This window comes from Balaenoptera musculus, chromosome 10 (assembly GCF_009873245.2).
Source record: "Balaenoptera musculus isolate JJ_BM4_2016_0621 chromosome 10, mBalMus1.pri.v3, whole genome shotgun sequence".
Lineage (NCBI taxonomy): Eukaryota > Metazoa > Chordata > Mammalia > Artiodactyla > Balaenopteridae > Balaenoptera > Balaenoptera musculus.
In genome coordinates, this window is record NC_045794.1 from 39,199,373 (window position 1) to 39,224,424 (window position 25,052).

The 25,052-nt window shown below is 41.0% G+C and overlaps 1 protein-coding gene across 3 annotated transcripts in view; it reads left to right on the forward strand.

The window, feature by feature from the left end:
• TEX49 (testis expressed 49) overlaps positions 1-25,052 on the forward strand; it is a 109,481-nt gene that overhangs the window by 81,722 nt on the left and 2,707 nt on the right. Inside the window, exon 1 of one of the 3 annotated variants that reach the window (XM_036867512.1) lies at positions 179-277. The exons of 1 other annotated variant lie outside the window; for it this stretch is intronic. In XM_036867512.1, the coding sequence (XP_036723407.1) occupies positions 199-277 (79 nt within the window). In that variant the 5' untranslated portion in view covers positions 179-198. Of the gene's footprint in view, positions 1-178; positions 278-12,753; positions 12,832-25,052 lie in introns of those variants that run through there. One more of the 3 variants, XM_036867515.1, reaches the window with a different exon arrangement.

Consider the following 25,052-nt stretch of genomic DNA (forward strand, 5'->3'; position numbering starts at 1 on the left):
AAATAAGACTCGGGCAAGAAAAAGGGTAACTGGCACTTGTTTCCTGTGCCACTCCAGCCCCACTGTGAACTCATAAATCCTGTGCCTCCTTAGACAAAGGGAGTGTCAGTCATAGTAATTCTTCAGGACATTACCATGGTTACCAAACAGACTCCAGTGCTCCCGCCTGAACATTCCAGAAGACAGGGAGGATCCAAGATGGCCTCCTTCAACTTATATCTATTAGGATATCAAAATTCCTTTCGGAACAAGAAAAGGGACACAACTGAAGAAACAAGTAAGGGGAACATAGAATAGAGGGTTAGAAGGGCCACTTCTTAGCCATTACTTTTCCTACTTTGGGTTAGAGTTTTATCCCCCAAGACTAACAATTATACTAGTTAAAATTATGGAACAAGGAAGATATCCATTCCCTCTCCTGTCATTTAATATCCTTATTAAGACACCCAATTTGTTCAAGTGAATAAGTGTATTCTTATTCATTTGCTCATTTAGTCAACATTTATTAAGCACCAACTATGTGTCAGGCTTTATGTTGGTGACTGGCGTTACAAAGATGGATAGGATTAGACCTCTCTCTGCCATAAAGTATCTGACCATCAGATGAAGATAAGCATGCAAACAAAAAAATTTGCAATATGGTGTATGATTCAATTAAATATGGAATGCTATGGAACCACAAAAGAGGAAGTACCTGATGCTACTGGATTTGAAATGAGAATAGGGTGATCCTTTAGAGAAGACCTCACACAGGAAATGCTTCCAGGACTGAGTATTAAAGGATGATTGGAGTTAACCAAGTAGATGACAAGGGAATACAGCACAGACAAAGGAACAGAGAATTGAGAGAGCCTTATTAAGTGAACTCCAAGTCCTTGGGTACAGATAAAGCATAGACAGGAGGTGAGAAGCAGGCCTTGAAAGCTAGGCAGGGGCCAGATAACTAAGGATACTGTTAGCCATGCTAAACCTTTTAACTTTATAGGGAACCACTGAAGGAGTTTTAGTAGGCAGTGAGTATATATCAGACCTGTATTATATCCACAATACCTAGCAGTACCTCACATAATAGAGGTTTAATAAATATATTTGTAGGGTGAGTGAATGAATAAGTGATACTGAGTGACTAAACTAATTCTAAAGGGAGGGTTTACAGGAAATGTGACAAGATTAAGGTCTTAAAAGATGAATTGCTTGAAAGCACAGAAATGAAGGAGAAAGGGTATTCCAGGCAGAACGGAGAACACATGTGAAGGAAACTAAGCGTGGGCAGGTACTGAAGCAAAAGTTGCGTTGGGGTAAAGGGAGGGGATAACTGGGAAAAAATAAAGCACAACGTTAAGATTGAGAAGGACTGATCTTGTACAGGCCTCCATTGGGCACTCTCTGTTCTCTTTCTAATTCCATCAAAGAAGCTCTGTTTCACGTATTCAGCTCTGTTTCACACATCCCACTAATGGACACTAGGAATCCCTTAATAGCCCTACACCAGCCCTCCCCTGCTTGCCCCCACCCAGCTGGGTCCTGGCATTATGCCACGGGGATGCTATTGTCTCCAAATTAGGAGTTCTTCACCCTCTCTCAGAGAAACACAGTTGGCCTAACCCACAAATTTCCCTTGTTCCATTTTGGGTTATTATATATTGCCCTCCTGTTATGAGAGTTGAGAATTTAGCTTTCTTATACTATACCGTGTGCTTCCCCTCTCTCATCCTAGTTTTTCCAGTATAGTTATGTCACAGTTTTAGGTTTGTGGTAAGCAAAATTCTAAGAATGACCCTCAATGAACCTTGCCCTTATATAATCCCCTCCCCTTTGAATGTGGGCGGAACCTCAGAATATGATGGATAACACTCTGGTGATTGTTACTTTACATGGAAAAAAGGACATTATGTGAGTGGGCCTAATCTAATCACACAAGCCCTTTAAAAGCAGAGTGGTTTTTTCCAGTTAACAGCAAAAGAGGAATTCAGAGATTGGAAGCATGTGCAGTTTTGAAGATGCAGGGGGCCTCCATACCAATGTGGGTGGCAGTTAGGAGCTGAGAGTGTCCCAGCTGACAGTCAGCAAGGCATCATTCATATAACCACAAAAACCTGAATTCTGCCAATAACCAAAATGGATTCTTCCCTAGAGCCTCCACATAAGACCCCAGCCCAGCCAACACCTTGATTTCAACCTTGTGAGACTAAGCAGAGACTACCAGACTTAAAGAACTGTGAGATAGTAAGTGGATGTTGTTTTTTTGTTTTGGGGGGGTTTTCTTACTATTTTTGGCTGCGTTGGGACTTCGTTGCTGTGCGCGGGCTTTCCCTAGTTGCGGCGAGCGGGGGCTACTCTTTGTTGAGGTGCACAAGCTTCTCATTGCAGTGGCTTCTCTTGTTGCAGAGCACGGGCTCTAGGCACGTGGGCTTCAGTAGTTGTGGCTCGCGGGCTCGGTAGTTGTGGCACACAGGCTTAGCTGCTTCGTGGCATATGGGATCTTCCTGGACCAGGGCTCAAACCCATGTGCCCTGCATTGGCAGGCAGATTCTTAACCACTGCGCCACCAGGGAAGCCCGTGGATGTTGTTTTAAGCCACTAAATTTGTGATCATTTGGGATGTAGCAATAGAACATGCAAGTTTAAATCTATAGTCTTGTAGTCTTACAAATATGTAAAAATTGTTCACTGTTAAGCCAAATAATGTCACTATAATAACTTTTCCTTTTTTGTTCAGTTTTTTGTTTATCCCTAGAGTTAAGAATTGCCACCATTTTTTTTACTTGCTTAGTTCTCCAGGTAACTACTGTTACTTTTTTCCACAAATTACTTCAACAGCTCTATTAAATGCCCAATGATATTTTTTCCAATCACTCAAAACACAACAAATAATCTACCAAAACACAACAAATAATCTACCAATTCCTTTTTTCCCAAACTTCCTCTCTCCTACTCCTATACTCTGCCTTCTCCTACTCCTGGCGCATAGCTCTTGTCCTGAAACTTGCTTTTGCCTCTCTCCAAAGTTTTATTCCCTATTTCCTGGATCCCATGTTTTCTTTCCTGGTTTACTCTCTCCCTTTCCTGGAATATATCCTTGAATAGTTTTCTAAGAATGTGTAAGAGGTATATTTTTGAGTGAAGAATGATTTTATTCTACCCTCACACATTTTTTTTAATGAATTTATTTATTTATTTATTTTTGGTTGCGTTGGGTCTTCGTTGCTGCGCGTGGGCTTTCCCTAGTTGCGGTGTGCAGGCTTCTCATTGCAGTGGCTTCTCTTGTTGCAAATCACGGGCTTCAGGCGCGCGGGCTTCAGTAGTTGTGGCACGCGGGCTCTAGAGCGCAGGCTCAGTAGTTGTGGCGCATGGGCTTAGTTGCTCCGCGGCATGTGGGATCTTCCTGGACCAGGGCTCAAACCCGTGTCCCCTGCATTGGCAGGCGGATTTTTAACCACCGTGCCACCAGGGAAGCCCTACCCTCACACTTGATTGTCAGTTTTTCCAGCTATGGAATTCTAGGTGGAAAATCATTTTCTGAGAATTTTGAAGTTATACCTTTATTGTCCTCTAACTTCCAGTTGGATTCTTTTGTGTATGATGTATTTCTCTCCAGAAGCTTTTGATTTTCTTTTTGTTCCCTAGTGTTCTGAAATTTCATGTTGGAATTTGCTGTAGATCTTTTTTCAATCACTGTGATAGACATTCCCTGAGCTTTTTCAATCTGGAAATTTGTGCACTTCATTTCTGACAAATTTTTCTTTATTATTTCTTTATTAATTTATTCTCTATTTTCTCTCTTCTCTCCTTTTGGAACTTCCATTTGTCAGCTCTAAAACCTCCTGAACTGATCCTCTAACTTAATTAATCTTTCTCTATGCTTCCTTTGGGTTCTAAAACATTTACTCTTTGGGAGGTTCCTCAATTTTATCTTCCAACCTTCTGTGTTAATTATCTATTGCTGTGTAACAAATTACCCTAAAACATAGAGGCTTAAAACAATGAACATTCATTACCTTATAGTTTCTGTGAATCAGGCATCCAGAAGCAGTTTAGCTAGTTGGTTCTGGCTCAGGGTTTCTCTTGTGGTTGCAGACAGGATGTCAGCAGGAGGTGCAGTCATCTCATAGCTGGAGGCCTCAGTTCCTCTCTGGCTATTGACAAGACACCTCAGTTTCTCACCACGTGGGCCTTCCAATAAGCTGCCTGAGTGTTCTCACTTGGCAGCTAACTTTCCTCAGAGCAGGTGATCAGAGAGAGTGAGAGAGAGTGGAAGGAGGAAGGAAGCCGCAATGCCTTTTTATGACAGTCTCAGAAGTGACTGTGACTTCTACCTTATTCTGTTTGTTAGAAGAGAATTACTAAATCTAGCCCACACTCAAGGGGAGGGGTAATAAAGAAGCTGTGGACCTACAGGAAAATCACCATACCTTTGTATCAGAACATTTTATTTTGGTTACTATATTTTTAATTTCCAAGGGTTGTTTTTGGTCCTCTGGTTTTCCTTTTCCATATCTTCTTTTTTCTTTAGGGATATTATACTTTATTTGAAATTCTCTTCTGTTCTCTGCATTAGCTCTGTTTCCTCTGTGCCCTTTTTCCTATGAGTTTATTTTGATCTCTATTTTCCTCATTGATAACTATTGTCAAATAACTGGTGATCCTTGGCTCTCCATTATAAGTTAAGAGTGAGGAACTAAAAAGCTGACTAGAAGCCTGGAGGGCAGGGGTCGTTATCCATTGTGGGCTTCACTGGGAGCTTTCCTCTGGATCTCTACATTTTCTCCAGGGAAGAACACTATAATTGCTTCTCTGGGGATTGGTTACATGTTTGTCTGCTAGCATACTGGGATCAAGACAGGAGAAGGGGGCACTGAGTCTCACCTTTGAGGATCTTGATTTTCACTTAATCATCATATTTTTAGTCTTGCACCATATGCCGTCCCTCACAGTAAATCTTGTGCAGGAGTGCAGTGCCTCCAAGATTCAGTTCCTCCAGAGAACTCTCTTTTTCCCCAGTTTTATTGAGATATAATTGACGTATAACATTGTGTAAGTTTAAGGTGTACAATATGTTGATTTGATACGCTTAAAATATATTGCAAGATGATAACTACCATAGTATTAGCTCTAATACCTCCATCACGTCACGTAATTGCCATTTCTTTTTTGTGGTAAGAACATTCAAGATCTACTCTCTCAGTACCTTTCAAGTATATAATGCAGTATAATTACCTATAATCACCATGCTGTACATTAGATCCCCAGAACTTATTCATCTTATAACTGGAAGTTTATACCCTTTTGCCAACATCTCATCCCCTCACCCCCCCAACCACCATTCTACTCTCTGTTTCTGAGTTCCGCTTTTTTAGATTGCACGTCTACGTGAGATCATACAGTATTTGTCTTCTTCTGTCTGACTTATCTTACTTAGCATAATGCCCTCAAGGTTCATCCATGTTGTTGCAAATGACAGGATTTCCTTCTTTCTCATGACTGAATAATATTTCATGGCATATATATATATATATATATATATATATACACATCACATCTTCTTTATCCATTCATCCATTGACAGACACTTAGGTTTCCATATCTTGGCTATTGTGAATAATGCTGCAATGAACATGAGAGTGAAGATATCTCTTCAAGATCCTGTTTTCACTTCCTTTGGATATATAGCCAGAAGTGGGATTGCTGGGCAGAGAAATCTTTTATCTCCTTGTTGGGGCATAGTGGTTTGCCTGGTTGTGCCACATGCTCTGTAGACAGAGTTTCAGTGACCACCTTCCTGTTCTCGGACCTAGTCTCTACTCCTACCTTCTGTGGTACCCGCTACATTCTAAGGTTTGAGCCTCCCAAATGAATTAGCTCAATTCTAGGTGTATCCTCCACTGCAGACACTTAAGTTAAAACTTTTCCTATTCTGATAAATTCGTTACTACCCCTCTATCTACTTTCCATTTTTCAAAAGATATTTCCACTGAAATATATCATCTTGCTATTGTACCCTTGCTCTCTCTCTCTTTGACCTTGAAGGTTAATGCCATTATTGTTATTGTTATTTTGATGTGATTTTAGCAAATTTAGGAGGGAAAGGAAATAAACTTTATGGTTAATTAACCATCTTTAAAATGTATTTTCATGATATAATTTCAAAATTATAGAGGGCTTCCCTGATGGTGCAGTGGTTGAGAATCTGCCTGCCAATGCAGGGGACACAGGTTCGAGCCCTGGTCCGGGAAGATCCCACATGCCACGGAGCAACTAAGCCTGTGCGCCACAACTACTGAGCCTGCGCTCTAGAGCCTGCCCGCCACAACTATTGAAGCCCACGCACCTAGAGCCCATGCCTTGCAACAAGAGAAGCCACCGCAACTAGAGAAAGACCCAACGCAGCCAAAAATAAATTAATTAATTTTTTTTTAATTATAGAAAAGTTGTAAGACTGGTACAAAAGAAATTCCCTATACCCTTTACCCAAATTAGTCAATTGTTAATATTTGGCCACATTTGCTTGCTCTCTCTCTCTCCATATATATATAATTTATATATTTACATATCTATATATAAACGTCTATTTTTTTCTCAGCTAGTTGAGAATAAGCTGCTCATATTATATCCTTTACTCTCAAATATTTGTTTGTATTTCCTAAGAATAAGAACATTTTCTTAGATAACAACCCACAGTATAGGTATCAAACTCAGCATTCATTCATTCATTCATTCATTCATTTATTTATTTATTTATGGCTGTGTTGGGTCTTCGTTTCTGTGCAAGGGCTTTCTCTAGTTGTGGCAAGCGGGGGCCACTCTTCATCGCGGTGCGCGGGCCTCTCACCGTCGCGGCCTCTCTTGTTGCGGAGCACAGGCTCCAGACGCGCAGGCTCAGTAATTGTGGCTCACGGGCGCAGCTGCTCTGCGGCATGTGGGATCTTCCCAGACCAGGGCTCGAACCCGTGTCCCCTGCATTAGCAGACAGATTCTCAACCACTGCGCCACCAGGGAAGCCCCAAACTCAGCAATTTTAACACTGATACAATACTATTTAATTATCTATAGTCTATATTACAATTTTGCCAATTGTCCCGTTAATGTCCTTTAGAACAAAATTTTTCCTTCTAGGATGCAATTAAGGATAAGACTGATCATAGAAATAGAAATAATTGGTTAATCAATTATTTGATTGGTTAATTAACCAATTAAATTGGTTAATTAATTATTGATTAATCAATCAATCCAATAAGGATTGCATTTAGTTGGCATGCCTCTTTAGTCTCCTTTAATCTGGAACAATTCCTCTGATGCTTTGTTTCATGACAGTGACAATTTTAACAGTACAGGCAAGATATTTTATAGAATTTTTCTTAATTTGGGTTTGTCTGATGTTTCTCAAGAATAGATTAGGTTTAAATATTTTTGGCAGGACTAAGCAATATTATGTCTTCAATACATCACATCAGGAGGCTTGTGATGTCATTTTGTCCCATTATTGGTGATGTTAACTTTGACCATTTGATTAAGGTGGTGTTTTCCAGTTTTCTCCACTGTCAAGTTACTATTTTTGTTTTGTAATTAGTAATAATTTCCAGGAAGATACTTTGAAAAAATGTAAATACCCTATTCTTCATCAAACTTTCGCTTACTAGTTTTAGTATATAATGATGGTTCAATTATTTCTATGGTAGTTGCAAAATGGTAATTTTCTAAATCACATCCATTTTAATTCAAAGTGTAATTTTTTAAAGTTTGAGTTTTTCCAAAGCATTCAATTTCATTTTTATACAAACCACTGCTGTTTTTTTTAATATCTCATAAATTTATTTAATGCTTGCTTGATACATTTTACGTAGAAAGGTTGGGACTGTTTGCTTTGGGTGCCCCTGGTAAATCTCATGGAGGCACTCACTCACTGCTCTTTTTCAAAAATACATATTCCATTAGTTTAAATAATATATCATTAAATTGCAATATTGCAATTACAGAATAAACCTGGCATAAATTGTTTGGGGAGAAAAACCACAGTTGACGCTTGGTATGCACACAGTTCAACTGGTGGGAGCATAAGTGTGCAGGTATACTCGAGAGTAGCTCTTGGCTGCAACTGGAGTGTTGCAGGCATTTTTTAATATGTTTTTCAGAGGAAATGGAGAACATTAATTAATCTAGCAAGTCTATTCAATGGAGTTTCTTTTTTTAATATTTATTATTTATTTATTTATTATTTATTTACTTATTTAGGCTGTGCTGGATGTTATTTGCGGCATGCGGGATCTTTAGTTGCAACATGCGGGATCTTCATTGTGGCATGAGGGATCTTCATTGTGGCATGCGAGCTCTTAGTTGCAGCATGCATGTGGGATCTAGTTCCCCAACCAGGGATTGAACCTGGGCCTCCTGCATTGGGAGCCCAGAGTCTTACCCACTGGACCACCAGGGAAGTACCCTCAATGGAGCTTCTTTAGAAGAGCTTCTAATGCTAACACATATATATGGCATCTAAGGAAAAAAAAAAAAAAAAAAAAAGGTCATGAAGAACCTAGTGGCAAGATGGGAATAAAGATACAGACCTACTAGAGAATGGACTTGAGGATATGGGGAGGGGGAGGGGTGAGATCTGACAGGATGAGAGAGTATCATGGACATATATACACTACCAAATGTAAAATAGCTAGCTAGTGGGAAGCAGCTGCATAGCACAGGGAGATCAGCTCGGTGCTTTGTGACCACCTAGAGGGGTGGGATAGGGAGGGTGGGAGGGAGGGAGATGCAAGAGGGAAGAGATATGGGAACATATGTATATGTATAACTGATTCACTTTGTTATAAAGCAGAAACTAACACACCATTGTAAAGCAATTATACTCCAATAAAGATGTTGAAAAAAAAAAAAAAGAAGAGCTTCTACTATATATATAATATTGAGCTATTCACACTTAATAGTCTAAAATACATCAAGAAACTAGGGCACCTTGGACTTCCCTGGTGGTCCAGTGGTTAAGACTCCGCGTTCCCAACGTAGGGGTCACGGGTTCGATCCCTGGTGGGGAACTAGGATCCCGCATGCTGCACAGTACGGCCAAAAATAACAAAAAACAAAAAGAAACTAGGGTACCTTAAAGGATTACTGATAAAAATATAGATAAGTGTCCTGGACCAAGTTGGAGATTCCTGAATATTTGCCAAATTCAGTATGTGAGTTAGGATGCAGGGGAGGAATAAATGTGAGATCCCTTTCCAGACACATTTTAGATGCTTAGAATTCCTTGTAGTGAAATATCACCCAAATGAAACTAACATAATATTTTATGTAAACTATATTTCAATTTTTTTAAAAAAAGAAATACCTCCCAAAGATAAAGATATCTGGTAGAAATTGACAAGATATCCTAAAATTCATATGGAAATGTATAGAACCCAGAATAACCAAAGCAATCTTGAAGAATAACAATGTTGGAGGACATACTTCCCAATTTCATATCTTCTACAAAGCTGCTATAATCAAGACCGTGTTATATTGGCATAAGAAATGCCATATAGATCAGTGAAATAGAATTGAGAGTCCAGAAATAAACCCTTAATTTATGGTCAGTTGATTTTCAACAAGAATGCCAAGACAATTCAATGGGAGAGAATAGTCGTTTCAACAAATTGTGCTGCAAAAACTGGATAATCACATGCAAAAGAATGAAATTGGACCCCACCTCACACCATATACAAAAATTTACTCAAAATGGACCACAGACATAAATGTAAGAGCTAAAACTTTAAAACTCTTAGAAGAAAAATCTTCATGACCTTGGGATTAGGCAGTGGTTTCTAAGAAATGACAACAAAAGCATAAGTGACAGAAGGAAAGATAGATAAATTGGATTTCATCAAAATTTTAAACTTTTGTGCTTCAAAGTTCACTATCAAGTAAGTGAAAAGAGGGTTTTTTTGGTAAATGTTTGGATTACAAGACAGATTTAAAATAAATAAGTATAGGGACTTCCCTTGCGGCACAGGGGTTAAGAATCCGCCTGCAGGGGACACGGGTTCAATCCCTGGTCCGGGAAGATCCCACATGCTGCGGAGCAACTAAGCCCGTACGCCACAACTGCTGAGTCCATGTGCCACAACTGCTGAAGCCTGTGCACCCTAGAGCCCATGCTCCACAACAAGAGAAGCCAACGCAATGAGAAGCCCACACATCTCAACAAACAGTAGCCCCCGCTCGCCACAACTAGAGAAAGCCCGCACACAGCAATGAAGACCCAATGCAACCAAAAATAAAATTTAAAATTTAAAAAAAAAAGAAGAAAACACTTTGTAAATTAATTTGGAAAACTTTCCTCATAGGACATAGCCCCAGAAGCCTAAGAGTAAAGATTGACAATTTTTCCTAGATAAAAGTTATAATTCTGTATCAAAAGACATCATAAAGTTAAAAGGCAAGAAAGAGACTTAAGAGGGGAATTCCCTGGCAGTCCAGGGGTTAGGACTCTGTGCTTTCATTGCCAAGGACCCGGGTTTGATCCCTGGTCTGGGAACTAAGATCCCACAAGTCGTGCAGCACAGCCAAAAAAATAAATAAATAAAGGAGAGACTAAGGGAAAATATTTGCCATATACAGGTGTTTGTGTGTGTGTGTGTATATATACACATATATTTACGTATATACATATATACACACACCTCTATATAAACACACACATACATACATATATTCATATTTATAATTTATATATATAATTTCAGAATACATAGAAACCTCCCAAGTAAGGCACCAATCCAGACTCCCCTTCTCATCCAACATCAGATAATTATTTATTGGGAACTGATTGTGCCAGGCACTGTGTTAGGCACTAGGAATACAACAGTGACTAACACAGACAATAAACAAGTAAATAAATAAACAAGATATTCACAGAATATAACAAGTACTGGGAAGGATATAAGGGTGGGAGAGTTGATGCAATGGATCCGAAGTTATAAACTGCTGGCCAGAGGGCCAGACTCAGCCTGCAGAGTGATTTCTTAAAAAAATTTGGACCCACATCTAAAAATCAGGAGATTTTATGTAAAATCCACATTTCTGACTTCTCTTAAAAATTAGAACTGGCCACACTGGCCCTAAATTCCCACATGACCACAAATGGCCAGAGCAAAGTAGCAGCTGCCCCTTTAGATGGGACAGGTTTCTTAGTTGTTTTACTCATAAACATTATCTGCCTGACTCTTATAGGCAACTGAGTTTGCAGATTCCATGATGGAGAGTAACTTGGAGAGGCCCACTTTATTTACTTATTTATTATTATTATTATTTTTTTTTTTGGCTGCATTGGGTCTTCACTGCTGTGCGCGGGCTTTCTCTAGTTGAGGCGAGCGGGGGCTACTCTTCATTGCAGTGCACAGGCTTCTCAATGTGGTGGCTTCTGTTGTTACAGAACATGGGCTCTAGGCACGCAGGCTTCAGCAGTTGTGGCACGCAGGCTCAGTAGTTGTGGCTTGCAGGCTCTAGAGTGCAGGCTCAGCAGTTGTGGTGCATGGGCTTAGTTGCTCCGGGGCATGTGGGATCTTCCCGGACCAGGGCTCGAACCTGTGTCCCATGCATTGGCAGGCAGATCCTTAACCACTGTGCCACCAGGGAAGCCTGAGAGGCCCACTTTAGACAGTAGTCAAGGAGGTAATGTTTGAGCCACACTGTGAAGAATGAGAATGAGCCAGCCATGTGTAGAGCTGAGGCAAGAGCTTCATCCTCATAAGAGCAAATTTCAAAATCTAGAAGGAATTCAAGGCTAAAACCATAACAAAGCACTTCCAACTCCCACTTTGATCACAGACTGCTTTCACTGCATCCCAGCCAGAATCCTGTAACTCATCTCCCATTTCTGACAAGCCATTTTTTCTCGTTTTTCCTTCTGTGGTTGATTTCTAGTTTCATACTGTTATGGTCAGAAAAGATGCTTGAAATAATTTCTATCCTCTTAAATTTGTTGAGTCTTGTTTTGTGTCCTTTATATGGTCTATCCTAGAGAATATTCCACGTGACTCGAAAAGAATGTGTATTCTGGGTTTTGTTTGTTTGTTTTTGTTTTGTTTTGGATGTAGTGTCTTGTAGATATAAATTAAGTCCAACTGTTTTATTGTGTCATTTAGGATCTCTGTTGCATTATTGATTTTCTGTCTGGAAGATCTGTCCATTGATGTCAGTGAGGTATTAAAGTCTCCTACTATTGTTGTATTCCTGTCAATTTCTCCCTTTATTGTCTGTTAGTATTTGTTTTATGTATTTAGGTGCTCCTATATTGGGTGCATATATGTTAACAAGTGTAATATCCTCTTCTCATAATATAATGATTCCTTTATCATTATATAGTATTCTTCTTTGTCTTTCTTTATGGACTTTGTTTTAAAGTCTATTTTGTCTGGTGTGAGTATTGCTACACCTGCTTTCTTGTCATTTCCATTTGCATGAAATATCTTTTTCCATCCCATCACTTTCAATCTATGTGTGTCTTTTGCCCTCAAGTGGCAGCGTATTGTAGGTTCTTGACAAGTCATTTTAATTGTGCACATCCTGAAATATCTATGCACAAAGACATTCAGGGAACTTGGCTACCCTCTGCCAAGTTTGGCTTCAACCATGTTATTCAGACTTCCACCTGAAAATTCCACTCAATAGTAATTATGTTCTATTCGTAGTATTCCCTTGAAGCCACTTGAGCTGCCCAGGAGCTGAAGTCTGGGACCACATGGCCAAGCTCCAGGGCACATAGGCTGACTCTAGAAGCTCAGGATAAGGCTATGAAACTCCAGGGAGTTGGAGTGTGGAGCTCCAGGGAAACCTATGAAGACAAAGGTATGTGTATTTGGCCCTCCTCCTAGGACATCTAGTCTTCCTAGAATGACTAGTACCATAACCACAAATCTCAAGTGAGCACTTGGGACTTCCTGAAAATCCTATTATATTTCCCTAGCCACTCTCCCACTCCTCAAGGCAACTCCCCCTCTCTCCTCAAATCTCTAAAGTCCCCTCTCGATCCTCACTCTGAGTTTATAACTTCCTTGCTCCTTATTTAATTAAAAATAGAAGCAATCTAAAGAGACTTTCCATCATCACATCTAACATTCCACTGCATTTATACCTTCCCTCTGGTACAATGAATGAACTGACTCCATTTGTGTACTGGATCTCATCCACACTTTCCTCAAGGATTTTGCTCCTGTAATTATCCCCCTCTCCCTCAGTTTTTTCCCTCTTCCCAGATCATTTCCATAAGTATACAAATGTGCTGTAATCATTCCATCTGGGGAAAAAAAAGAATCCTCCCTTGACCAAATGGTCCCCTCAAGCTATTGTCCTCATTTCTTTCTCCACCACCTTCTCCCCTTTCCCACTCCTGATTATACCAAAACTCCTGGGGAAAGTAGTTTATACTCATTGACAAGAGAAAAACAACCATGCTGATTGGCCTCACTTTAAATTCCTGATCACTAAACTCAAGTGGGCCTCTATGGCTGCCCAGAAGTCAGACTACATTTCCTTGTTCTATGCATTCTCTCACTCTCCTGAAGGCCACTTCGTACCTTCTCTTTCCTCAAACCTCTAACACCTCATCTCCTATCCTCACTCTCACATAATGACTTTCCTTTCTATTTCACAGTGAAAACAGAAGCAACTGGAAGATAATTTCTAAAACCTCTCACAAAATCATGTCTATCCATCTACCTGCATCTGTGCCTGTATATGTCTTATTATAATGAGTGAATGGTCTACACACTTGTTAAGACCAACCCCTCCACTTGTGCATCAGATCTCATATTGTTGACTATTCAAGGACACTACTCCAATATTCTTCACACTCTATTGCATCAGTTTTTCTACCTCTGGCCATTCCTATCTACATACATTCATGCTATACTTTCTTCCATCTTAAAGCCCTACATCCTATTTCCCTGCTCACCCCCATACAGAAAAATTCTTCAAAAGAGTTGTCTGGTCTTTCTGTCTCTAAATATCCTGCCAGTCTCTCCTGAACCCATGCCAATCAGGCTCTTGCCTCTACCACTCCACTGAAACTTCTTATGTGTCTAGTCACCAATGCTCATATCCATGGTGATGTTCCTAAATTAAACAGAAAGCTCTTAGCTCTCACCTTATTTAACATATCAACAGGAAAGTGCAACAGAGCTCACCTGGTTCTGAATCCTGGTGCTGCTGAGGTTGCTTGCAGTATGTCAGCTGGCAGAGATTTGGGAATGTGGACCACCATAACAGGGAACTTGGCTCATACCTTTCTGTTACTTCAGAACTGGTTTGGGAAAGTATGTATGGAGAAAATACAGCATTCTGTTTGGCTCTTAGAAAACAACATCCATCCACCTTGCTTACCCAAGTCTTTCTAATCCCAATTTCTACATTCATTAATTCAAGGAACACACAGTTCCTGACTGTGCTCACCCTTAGTTCCATGTGATCTTGCAGGACTCTAGTTTGTCATTCACACTTGTCTTCAGAATGATTCTCTGGCCCTGCTCTCTTTCTGGCTGATTTCACCTTGTTAATACATTCACTCAAGTGGCTTGACCTTTTCCTGTCCCCCTGTACTAGCACTTCAACCTGTTCTCCATGCTCAAATCAACCACACTCTTACTTGGCCCTTCAGTGAGGGCTTTAACAGCAACCATTAAAATGAACTTATTAACACTTCTCATTCTTAACACATACTATAATGATATTTTTAAGTCATTCACAATTTTTCTTTGAAGAAAGTTTTTTTTCCCTTCTAGTAGATGTGAGGGCCCACTCAAGCTTTCCTTATTATAGTCATAATGAAAACTCATAGACATGAGTCAACACAGGTAACTAAATATTCTGCCAGTCTCTGCCTCCTTCCTTTCTTTTCCTCCTGATAAAGAACCAAAATAGAAAAACCAAAGAGGAAAACTGGGTGTGGAGAGCATACTTTGGTCTATCCTTGACTTCAGAAACTCATTTTTATCAGGTACTCAAAGTTGTTCAGATTCATGGAGCTAACTCGCTAAGCAAATTCAGAGTGCCTGTTTCCTCACTTGTAAATGGAGATAATAATACCTTCCTTATAGATTTGTTGTGGAGATTAAATTATATAATGTATGTAATACAGTTAAGACCTAGCACATAAAACTGTACAACAGATGATTGGAAGAGAAGTTATAAACCATAATAAGTAAGTTATTATTTACATATGGAATATATACCTTTCCTCTGACTGGAATATCTTTGTCCTGCTACTCAAAACATACTTGCCAGGATAGGGTACCTGAAAAGCAATACACACACACACACACATATACACACACACATATATACGTACATTTTTTTTTTTTTTGGCCGCACAGCTTGTGGGATCTTAGTTCCCCAACCTGGAACTGAACCTGGGCCCTTGGCAGTGAAAGTGCCAATCCTAACCACTGAATCGCCAGGGAATTCCCATGGAAAGCAATATTTTTAACCATAAGATTCCTTGAGAAGCAACAAATGCTAGCTGGCTTCAAAGGATAGCTCATCCAGGCCCTGAAAGAGCCTGGTCAATTGCAGCTGCCCACAGAAGAGCATCCCTGACCAGTGACCAGAACTCTCTTGTCTACCAATCAGTAGATTCCTGCCCCTCCCAGACTCACCCTTCCTGATAATACTACTAGTTGCCCCTGCAGGTTCAGCCCAGCTTCCTGTGTTCATTCACCTTGAGTGCCTAAGCTTTCCCTTCTCTGTCCTGCCCAGGGGAGCATGGCCATATATCTGTCCTTTTCTCTGCTGAAATCTATCTCACCACCTGCTTTGAACCCTGTTCTCCCACTTACTCTTAGCGTCATACCTGGACACTCCTCTTGGTCCAGGAGTGTCAGAATTTCAGAAAAATTCCCTTATCTGGCCCTTTGCTGAGACAACTCCCTTGCCTTGTTATATGAAAACCCTAGGTCAAGCTAGACATCATCCTAACACAAATCTACACTCAGGGCATTGCCCACTGACAGGTGTCTCAGAGGCAAATCGATGGGGGTGGGTGGTTAAGAGTGCTTATGCTTATTCTTGGCTTGAAACAAATGACCTCTCCCTGCCAGACTCTCTAGTGACTGCCCTCCAGCCACAGACACGATGACCTCCAAGCTCCACACATCCAAAGGGCCTCACTCCATCTTCCTCCACTGCTGCCTTTATCATTACTTCTCCCAGAGGAATTCACTAATGAGTCCTCCAAGTTGCTCTTACTTCCAAATGAATCTCTTCAAAGAAAAAGTAAATCTCAAATCTTTGGTAAAAGCCGAGCATATATCACTTGTATTCTCATTTTCTGGATCGTGTCAAAGGGATCCCATAGGTGGTTTTCCCCACCCTGATTGGAATGTCCTCTGCTCAGTCTCCTAGTTCTCCTGACCTCTCCTAGCTGCCTATTTGGTGACCCGCTATTAGGAGACAGCTGGAGATGCCATTCTTAGCCTCCAGCAGAGGGCACTGTAGTTCTGGCTTTTCAAACAGGAGCATGAATGGCACAATTCAGCCAAGAGTGAACTGGCCAAAACCTCTGAGCCCCTCTGCCTTTCTAAATGGATAAACATACTGAAGTTACAGAAATGTATTTTGGAAACACTCATATGTCTCATAGCTGCTATAGACCATCATCCCCATCCACCTGAAACCAGAAGGGAGAAGGTACTCAAGCTACTCACAGCTACAATCTGCCAAAGCCTAGGGAGTGGGCACCTCCAAGGTGGATGACTGTGTCTGTATTGCAGCAGATAGACCACTTTTTCCACAGGGGCTTGGCATTTCCCCACTGGTTTTCCTCACTGAGACTGATCTAATCCACTGATGACTGGCCCACCAGGTTCCAGTCCTCTCTGCTCCCTCGATGCTGGCCATAGGAAACGATATTCCACAGTTCAGTGAATCTCAGGGAGGCAGGGATCTGCCTCTAGAACAAGGTAATATCATCATGTCTCTCTCCCAACTCAAGGCTTCTCCAAGTGGAGCAGACACCCTTGACAGGGCCCCATTGAGCTGTACACAGGGGAGCCCATTAAGAGGCTAGTTCTATCAGCTCATGTTTTTCCTTAGTCCTTGGTCTTTCCTGGAAGGCCTGATGAGATGATTTCAAGAGCCAGTTTAATGCAGTGGTTAAGAACATGGGCTCTGGAGCCAAACTGCTTGGGTTAAACTCAGGTCTCTGCCATATGCTAGTTATGTGACCTTGGGCAAATCACTAAACTTCTCTGGGCCTCTGTTTCTCCATTTACAAAATAAGATAGTAACAGTACCTACCTTTTATAGTTGTGCTGAGCACATTCACTAATTATTAGCCCTTTTTATTGTTGTTATCCCTAGAAGATCCATGTAGTCCATTTCACATCAGCAGTTTGCAACCGGCACTAAGCCTCTCTGTTATCTCGTGCCCCCTCCACCTCCCCTGTGTTCAGAATCCTGAACAAGTGCACCACTTTGAGGAAGATATTTTTGGAGGCAAAGGAACTGTCCCCATATGTAAAATGTGCCCTGGGAATTGGTCTGGTTCCCTGGGTTTATGCTCTTGTCCACTTCCTCCCAAAGCACTGACTATTTCCTTATCTCAGGAAAGACAATAAGTGCAAGATAGCCTTCAAAACATACTTTAGCCAATTTCAATCCATGTTAACGCGCCAGTCAACTTTGAGGGATTAATGCCCCACATCTGATATGACCTCTTAGACAGGAGTCATATTTTACGTACAGTACCACAACATTTTCTCTCAAACTGATCTTGTATAAATTTCTAGTCAGGGTGGTATTACTCTGCTTGCAGTGACACCAACTTCAAGACAACTGCAAGTAATGTCTGTTAGATATTATCACCACTATGTACTCAGAATCTGGAACAGACAGGCAAATACCCTAACCTGAAAGTCAGAATTCTGGGAGCCACTGAGGTAGACCCATTCTAAAAATTCTTCAGCCTGAAAACATTGTGGCCAATCAGCCCCAGCTCCAGCTAACAGAGGCAATGGGCAAAGTAGTGGAAAACTAAGATTTTGTGACCATCCCAGTGGCCCTGGGAAGCTTATACTATTGAGAAATCTGCAACATAAATTTGGAAAAGTAGAAGATCCACTCAAGTACTTTTGCACTACCCCATATGTCCTTCATGGTCCATTCAAAGCATTAAATCTGGTCTTATGGCAACTCCTAATTTATGGCCTGGCTCTAGAAGAAAGTGGCAGGGTCCTTCATATCTATTTATCACAAAAAACATATGGAGTATAGTATTAACTGGGTGGATGAAGAACCTCTGTTATACCATCTACCAACAAAATGATGGATTCATCTACCTTGCCATGGTGGAGTTATAAAGAGTTCATTGCATCCCTCTACCCAGAATATGCCCTTTCACAAGTAGCTGTGGCATGATTCTCACCTACCCCTCACCACCCTTCACCTCACGTGGCTTCCAAAACTTGGCAGCTTGCAGAAGCTATGAGTTACCAAAAATATCTTCCAGCTCGCCAAATACTGATCCGAGGAATATGCCAACTGGTGCTTGATTCAAGAGGAAGGCATCCAAGTGGGTGATACTGTCCAAGCACACAGTAACCCATACAGGAAGCTGGGAGACTACTACTTGGAAACTGAGATAATAGAGAGCATCATCTGGCTGTACCCTAAAGAACAGTCTGAGGCCTCGGGACCCGATAAAGAGCTCCCACTGTCACCTGCACCCAGACCAATAATTACTTGTAGTCCAGGTCCCACTGCCTACTAGGAACATGCTCTTGCTCCTTCTCCTCCGTCTACACTTACTTGGCCATAGACATTCTGACACCCTCACTTAGCCCAAAGTCAAACGACCAAACTCAAATGACACTGCTTCTAGGAAATGGCCCCTCATTGCTATAACCTGTGATGAAGTAAATTCAGCCCCTGGTTCAGTCCAGGCTTCCACCTGCCCAAGCCCTCAACTGTCAAGGGAGGGGATTCAAACAGTGTCCCACTCTGATAGTGTCATTGTCTCAGAGAATGTTAAAGGAGATTTCCACTGGAGTGCAAAAGGGAGTGTGAATACTAGCAAACAGAATCCAACAGCACATTAAAAGGATCATACACCATGATCAAGTGGGGTTTATCCCAGGAATGCAAGGATTCTTCAATATACGCAAATCAATCAATGTGATACACCATATTAACAAATTGAAGGAGAAAAACCATATGATCATCTCAATAGATGCAGAGAAAGCTTTCGACAAAATTCAACACCCATTTATGATAAAAGCCCTGCAGAAAGTAGGCATAGAGGGAACTTTCCTCAACATAATAAAGGCCATATATGACAAACCCACAGCCAACATTGTCCTCAATGGTGAAAAACTGAAACCATTTCCACTAAGATCAGGAACAAGACAAGGTTGCCCACTCTCACCACTATTATTTAACATAGTTTTGGAATTGTTAGCCACAGCAATCAGAGAAGACAAAGAAATAAAAGGAATCCAAATCGGAAAAGAAGAAGTAAAGCTGTCACTATTTGCAGATGACATGATACTATACATAGAGAATCCTAAAGATGCTACCAGAAAACTCCTAGAGCTAATCAATGAATTTGGTAAAGTAGCAGGATACAAAATTAATGCACAGAAATCGCTTGCATTTCTATACACTAATGACGAAAAATCTGAAAGTGAAATTAAGAAAACACTCCCGTTTACCATTGCAACAAAAAGAATAAGATATCTAGGAATAAACCTACCTAAGGAGACAAAAGACCTGTATGCAGAAAATTATAAGACACTGATGAAAGAAATTAAAGATGATACAAATAGATGGAGAGATATACCATGTTCCTGGATTGGAAGAATCAACATTGTGAAAATGACTCTACTACCCAAAGCAATCTACAGATTCAATGCAATCCCTATCAGACTACCACTGGCATTTTTCACGGAACTAGAACAAAAAATTTCACAATTTGTATGGAAACACAAAAGACCCCGAATAGCCAAAGCAATCCTGAGAACGAAAAATGGAGCTGGGGGAATCAGGCTCCCTGACTTCAGACTATACTACAAAGCTTCAGTAATCAAGACAGTTTGGTACTGGCACAAAAACAGAAATATAGATCAATGGAACAGGATAGAAAGCCCAGAGATAAACCCACACACATATGGTCACCTTATCTTTGATAAAGGAGGCAAGCATATACAGTGGAGAAAAGACAGCCTCTTCAATAAGTGGTGCTGGGAAAATTGGACAGGTACATGTAAAAGTATGAAATTAGAACACTCCCTGACACCATGCACAAAAATAAACTCCAAATGGATTAAAGACCTAAGTGTAAGGCCAGACACTATTAAACTCTTAGAGGAAAACATAGGCAGAACACTCTATGACATACATCACAGCAAGATTCTTTTTGACCCTGCTCCCAGAGAAATGGAAATAAGAACACAAATAAACAAATGGGACCTAATGAAACTTAAAAGCTTTTGCACAGCAAAGGAAACCATAAACAAGACCAAAAGACAACCATCAGAATGGGAGAAAATATTTGCAAATGAAGCAACAGACAAAGGATTAATCTCCAAGATTTACAAGCAGCTCATGCAGCTCAATAACAAAAAAACGAACAACCCAATCCAAAAATGGGCAGAAGACCTAAATAGACATTTCTCCAAAGAAGATATACAGATGGCCTACAGACACATGAAAGAATGCTCAACATCATTAATCATTAGAGAAATGCAAATCAAAACTACAATGAGATATCATCTCACACCGGTCAGAATGGCCATCATCAAAAAATCTAGAAACAATAATGCTGGAGAGGGTGTGGAGGAAAGGGAACACTCTTGCACTGTTGGTGGGAATGTAAATTGATACAGCCACTATGGAGAACAGTATGGAGGTTCCTTAAAAAACTACAAATAGAACTACCATACGACCCAGCAATCCCACTACTGGGCATATACCCTGAGAAAACCATAGGTCAAAAAGTGTCATGTACCACAATGTTCATTGCAGCTCTATTTACAATAGCCAGGACCTGGAAGCAACCTAAATGTCCATCGACAGATGAATGGATAAAGAAGATGTGGCACATATATACAATGGAATATTACTCAGCCATAAAAAGAAATGAAATGGAGGTATTTGTAATGAGGTGGATGGAGTTAGAGTCTGTCATACAGAGTGAAGTAAGTCAGAAAGAGAAAAACAAATACAGTATGCTAACACATATATACGGAATCTAAGGGAAAAAAAAAAAAAAAAAGGCCATGAAGAACCTAGTGGCAAGACGGGAATAAAGACACAGACCTACTAGAGAATGGACTTGAGGATATGGGGAGGGGGTGGGGTGAGATGTGACAGGGTAAGAGAGCGTCATGGACATATATACACTACCAAATGTAAAATAGATAGCTAGTGGGAAGCAGCTGCATAGCACAGGGAGATCAGCTCGGTGCTTTGTGACCACCTAGAGGGGTGGGATGGGGAGGGTGGGAGGGAGGGAGATGCAAGAGGGAAGAGAAATGGGAACATATTGTATATGTATAACTGATTCACTTTGTTATAAAGCAGAAGCTAACACACTATTGTAAGGCAATTATACTTCAATAAAGATGTTTAAAAAAATAAATAAATAAATAAATGATTAAGTGAAAAAAAAAAAAAAAAAAAAAGGGAGTGTGGAGGGACAGATGACGACGAATGTGCGGGGCCAGGCAGGATGAAGGGGAAAAGCAGGAGCTGGGGAAGGACTATAAAACGGGGGTGGGGGGAGAGACTTCCCTGGTGGCGCAGTGGTTAGGAATCCACCTTCCAATGCAGGGGACATGGGTTGGAGCCCTGGTCCGGGAAGATCCCACATGCCGCGGGGCAACTAAGCCCGTGCGCCACACCTACTGAGCCTGCGCTCTAGATAAGCCCGTGCGCCACACCTACTGAGCCTGCGCTCTAGAGCCCGCGAGTCACAACTACTGAAGCCCGCGCGCCTAAAGCCTCTGCTCCGCAACAAGAGAAGCCACTGCAATGAGAAGCCCGCGTACCGCAAGGAAGACCCAATGCAGCCAAAAATTAATTAATTTATTAATTAATTTATTTATTAAAACAGAGGGGGCACCCCCACCATACACCAGAGGTGAGTCAGCAATCTCAACAATTTCAAGAGAGAATGGCAAATTTTGACCCAGTTCCTGACAAGCTCGGGATTCTGAGATGCAAGCCAAATCTAGCCTATTTAAGCAGAACATGAATTTATTAAAAGAATATTGGTGGGATTACATCAAACTAAAAAGCTTCTGCACAGCAAAGGAAACAATCAGCAAAATGAAAAGGCAACCTATAGTATGGGGGAAAATACTTGCAAACCATATATTTGATAAAGGGTTAATATCCAAAATATATAAGGAATTCCTATAACTCAATAGCAAAAAAAAAAAATCCAACTAAAAAATGGGCAGAGGATCTGAAAAGACATTTCTCCAAAGAAGACACACAAATGGCCAACAGGTATATGAAAAGATGCTCAACATCTAATCATGAGGGAAATGCAAATTAAAGCCGCAATGTCACCTCACACCTGTTAAAGTGGCTATAATCAAAAAAACCCACAAAAGATAACAAGCATTGGTGAGGAAAAAAGGGAACCCATGTGCACTGTGGTGGGAATGCAAATGGGTGCAGCCACTATAGAAAACAGTAAGGTGATTTCTCAAGAAATTAATAGAACTACCATATGATCCAGCAATCCCACTTCTGATATATATATCCTGAAAGGAATTGAAATCACGATCTCAAAGAGATACCTGCACTCTCATATTCGTTGCAGCATTATTCACAACAGCCAAGCTATGGAAGCAACATAAATGTCCATCAACGCATGAATGGGTTTTTTATTTATTTTATTTTTTAAAATTTTATTATTTTTAAAAATATTTATTTGTTTATTTGGCTGCGCCAGGTCTTAGTTGCGGCACACAGGGTCTTCGTTGCTGTATGCGAGATCCTCGTTGCGGTATGCGGGATCTTTTTTAGTTGTGGCATGCAGGCTCTTAGTTGCAGCGTGAGGGATCTAGTTCCCTGACCAGGTAATCGAACCCTGGCCCCCTGCATTGGGGGGGGCAGAGTCTTAACCACTGGACCATCAGGGAAGTCCCTGAATTTTTTAAATGTGGTATATGCATACAATGGAATATTATTCAGCCTTAAAAAAAAAAAGGAAATCCTGCCATTTGCAACAACATGGATGAATCTGGAAGACATTATGCTAAGTGAAATAAGCCAGACACAGGACAAATACTACATGATACCACTTGTATGAGGAATCTAAAATAATCAAACTCATAGAAGCAGAGAATAAAATGGTGGTTGCCAGAGGCTGGGGGGAGGAAGAAACAGGGAGGTAGTAATCAAAGGGTACAAAATTTCAGCTATGCAAGATGAATAAGTCCTAGAGATCTACTGTACAGCACAGAGCCTATAGTTAATACTGTGTTATATACTTAAAACTTCGCTAAGAGGTTAGAGCTTATGTTAGATGTTCTTGTCAAAAAAATAATAATAATAACAATAAACAAAGAGGGTGGGAGGAGATTTTTGGAGGTGATGTATATGTTTGTGGCATAGATTGTGGTGATGGTCTCACAGGTGTATACTTATCTCCAAACTCATTAAGTTGTATATATTAAATATATACAACTTTTTCTATGTCTGTTATACAATGAAGTAGTTTATAAAAAAGGAATATTGGGAAACACATAAAAATTGTAGAAGGAACAGAGAACAAAGCTTGGCAGAGGGTAACCAGAAACAATGTTCAGAATCATGCTGCAGACCTGGCTGGGCACAGACACCACTGCATTCGATGCTGTGGTGGGCACTGCTGGCACCAAGGACACTGGGCCCCGGATACTGCTGCTCGTAACAAGATGCAGCTTCACTGCCCCAACTTCCACCAATAGAAAAAGACTTTACATGGTCCCAGCTTCTTTGCAACCCCAATCTTTGATTCAAAATCTGAAGAAGATGTGTTGATTGGCCTACCAAAACTCTTTGCCCATGGCCTCGCTACACGAGAGGCTGGGTATCTTAGTCCATTCAGGCTGCTATAACAAAATACCATAGACTGGGTGGCTTATAAACAACAGAAATTTATTTCTCACATTTCTGGAGGCTGGAAATCCAGGATCAGGATGCCAGGTGAGGGCCCTCTTCCAGGTTGCAGACTTCTTATTGTTTCCTCACATGGCAGAAGGGGCAAGGAAGCTCTCTCAGGTCTCTTTTACAAGGGCACTAATTCCATTCATGAGGGCTCTGCCCTCATGAATCACATCCCAAATGCCCCACCTCCAAATACCATTACCTTGGGCATTAAGTTTTCATCATGTGAATTTGGGGGGGATGGGAACATTCAGACCATAGCACTGGGTAAGGAAGGTCTGGTTTTTTCAGTCACTGTAAGATACAGATTTTGCCTCAGAGGAGATTCCTAAACCCCCATAAGAATGCTAAGTCTACACTACCCTACTCTACACTGCCTTTCCAGCTGCTGGCCCTGTCCCTCTCCACTTTACCCAGCATCAGTCCAGCTCTAAATCAACAGCAAGCTGAGACCTCTCTAGCGCTTCTAACGCACTTGATATCTTGCTGCCCGAAATGCTCTTCCTGATACTACTATGTCCCATGAATCCCTTCTTATCCTCCAACACTTAGCTTAAACATAATTTCCCCTATTAGACCAACTGAAGCTCTGCAAATATGCCAATCTCAGGAAAGGAATATCCATCCAGACAAGGGGCCTTTTTCACCTACGCTAACCCTAAGTATTTGTCAATATCCCGATTCTAGCAGGAGGCCACTCAAAACCCAGGAGTCAGGGAGGAGCAAGAGAGTAGTGAGGAGGTCTGATCACTGTTCTCCCTCCCTCCCCTCTGTCACAGGCATTTTGATTTGACTCCTGAGATCCTGAGAATTGGATGTGAGTGGCTTGGAGAGATCCCTGCCCTATGCCTGGTTGGCATGGAGACCAGAGACTCAGAAAGTCAAATAACCCCATTTGCTAAGTACTCAGGGCAAGT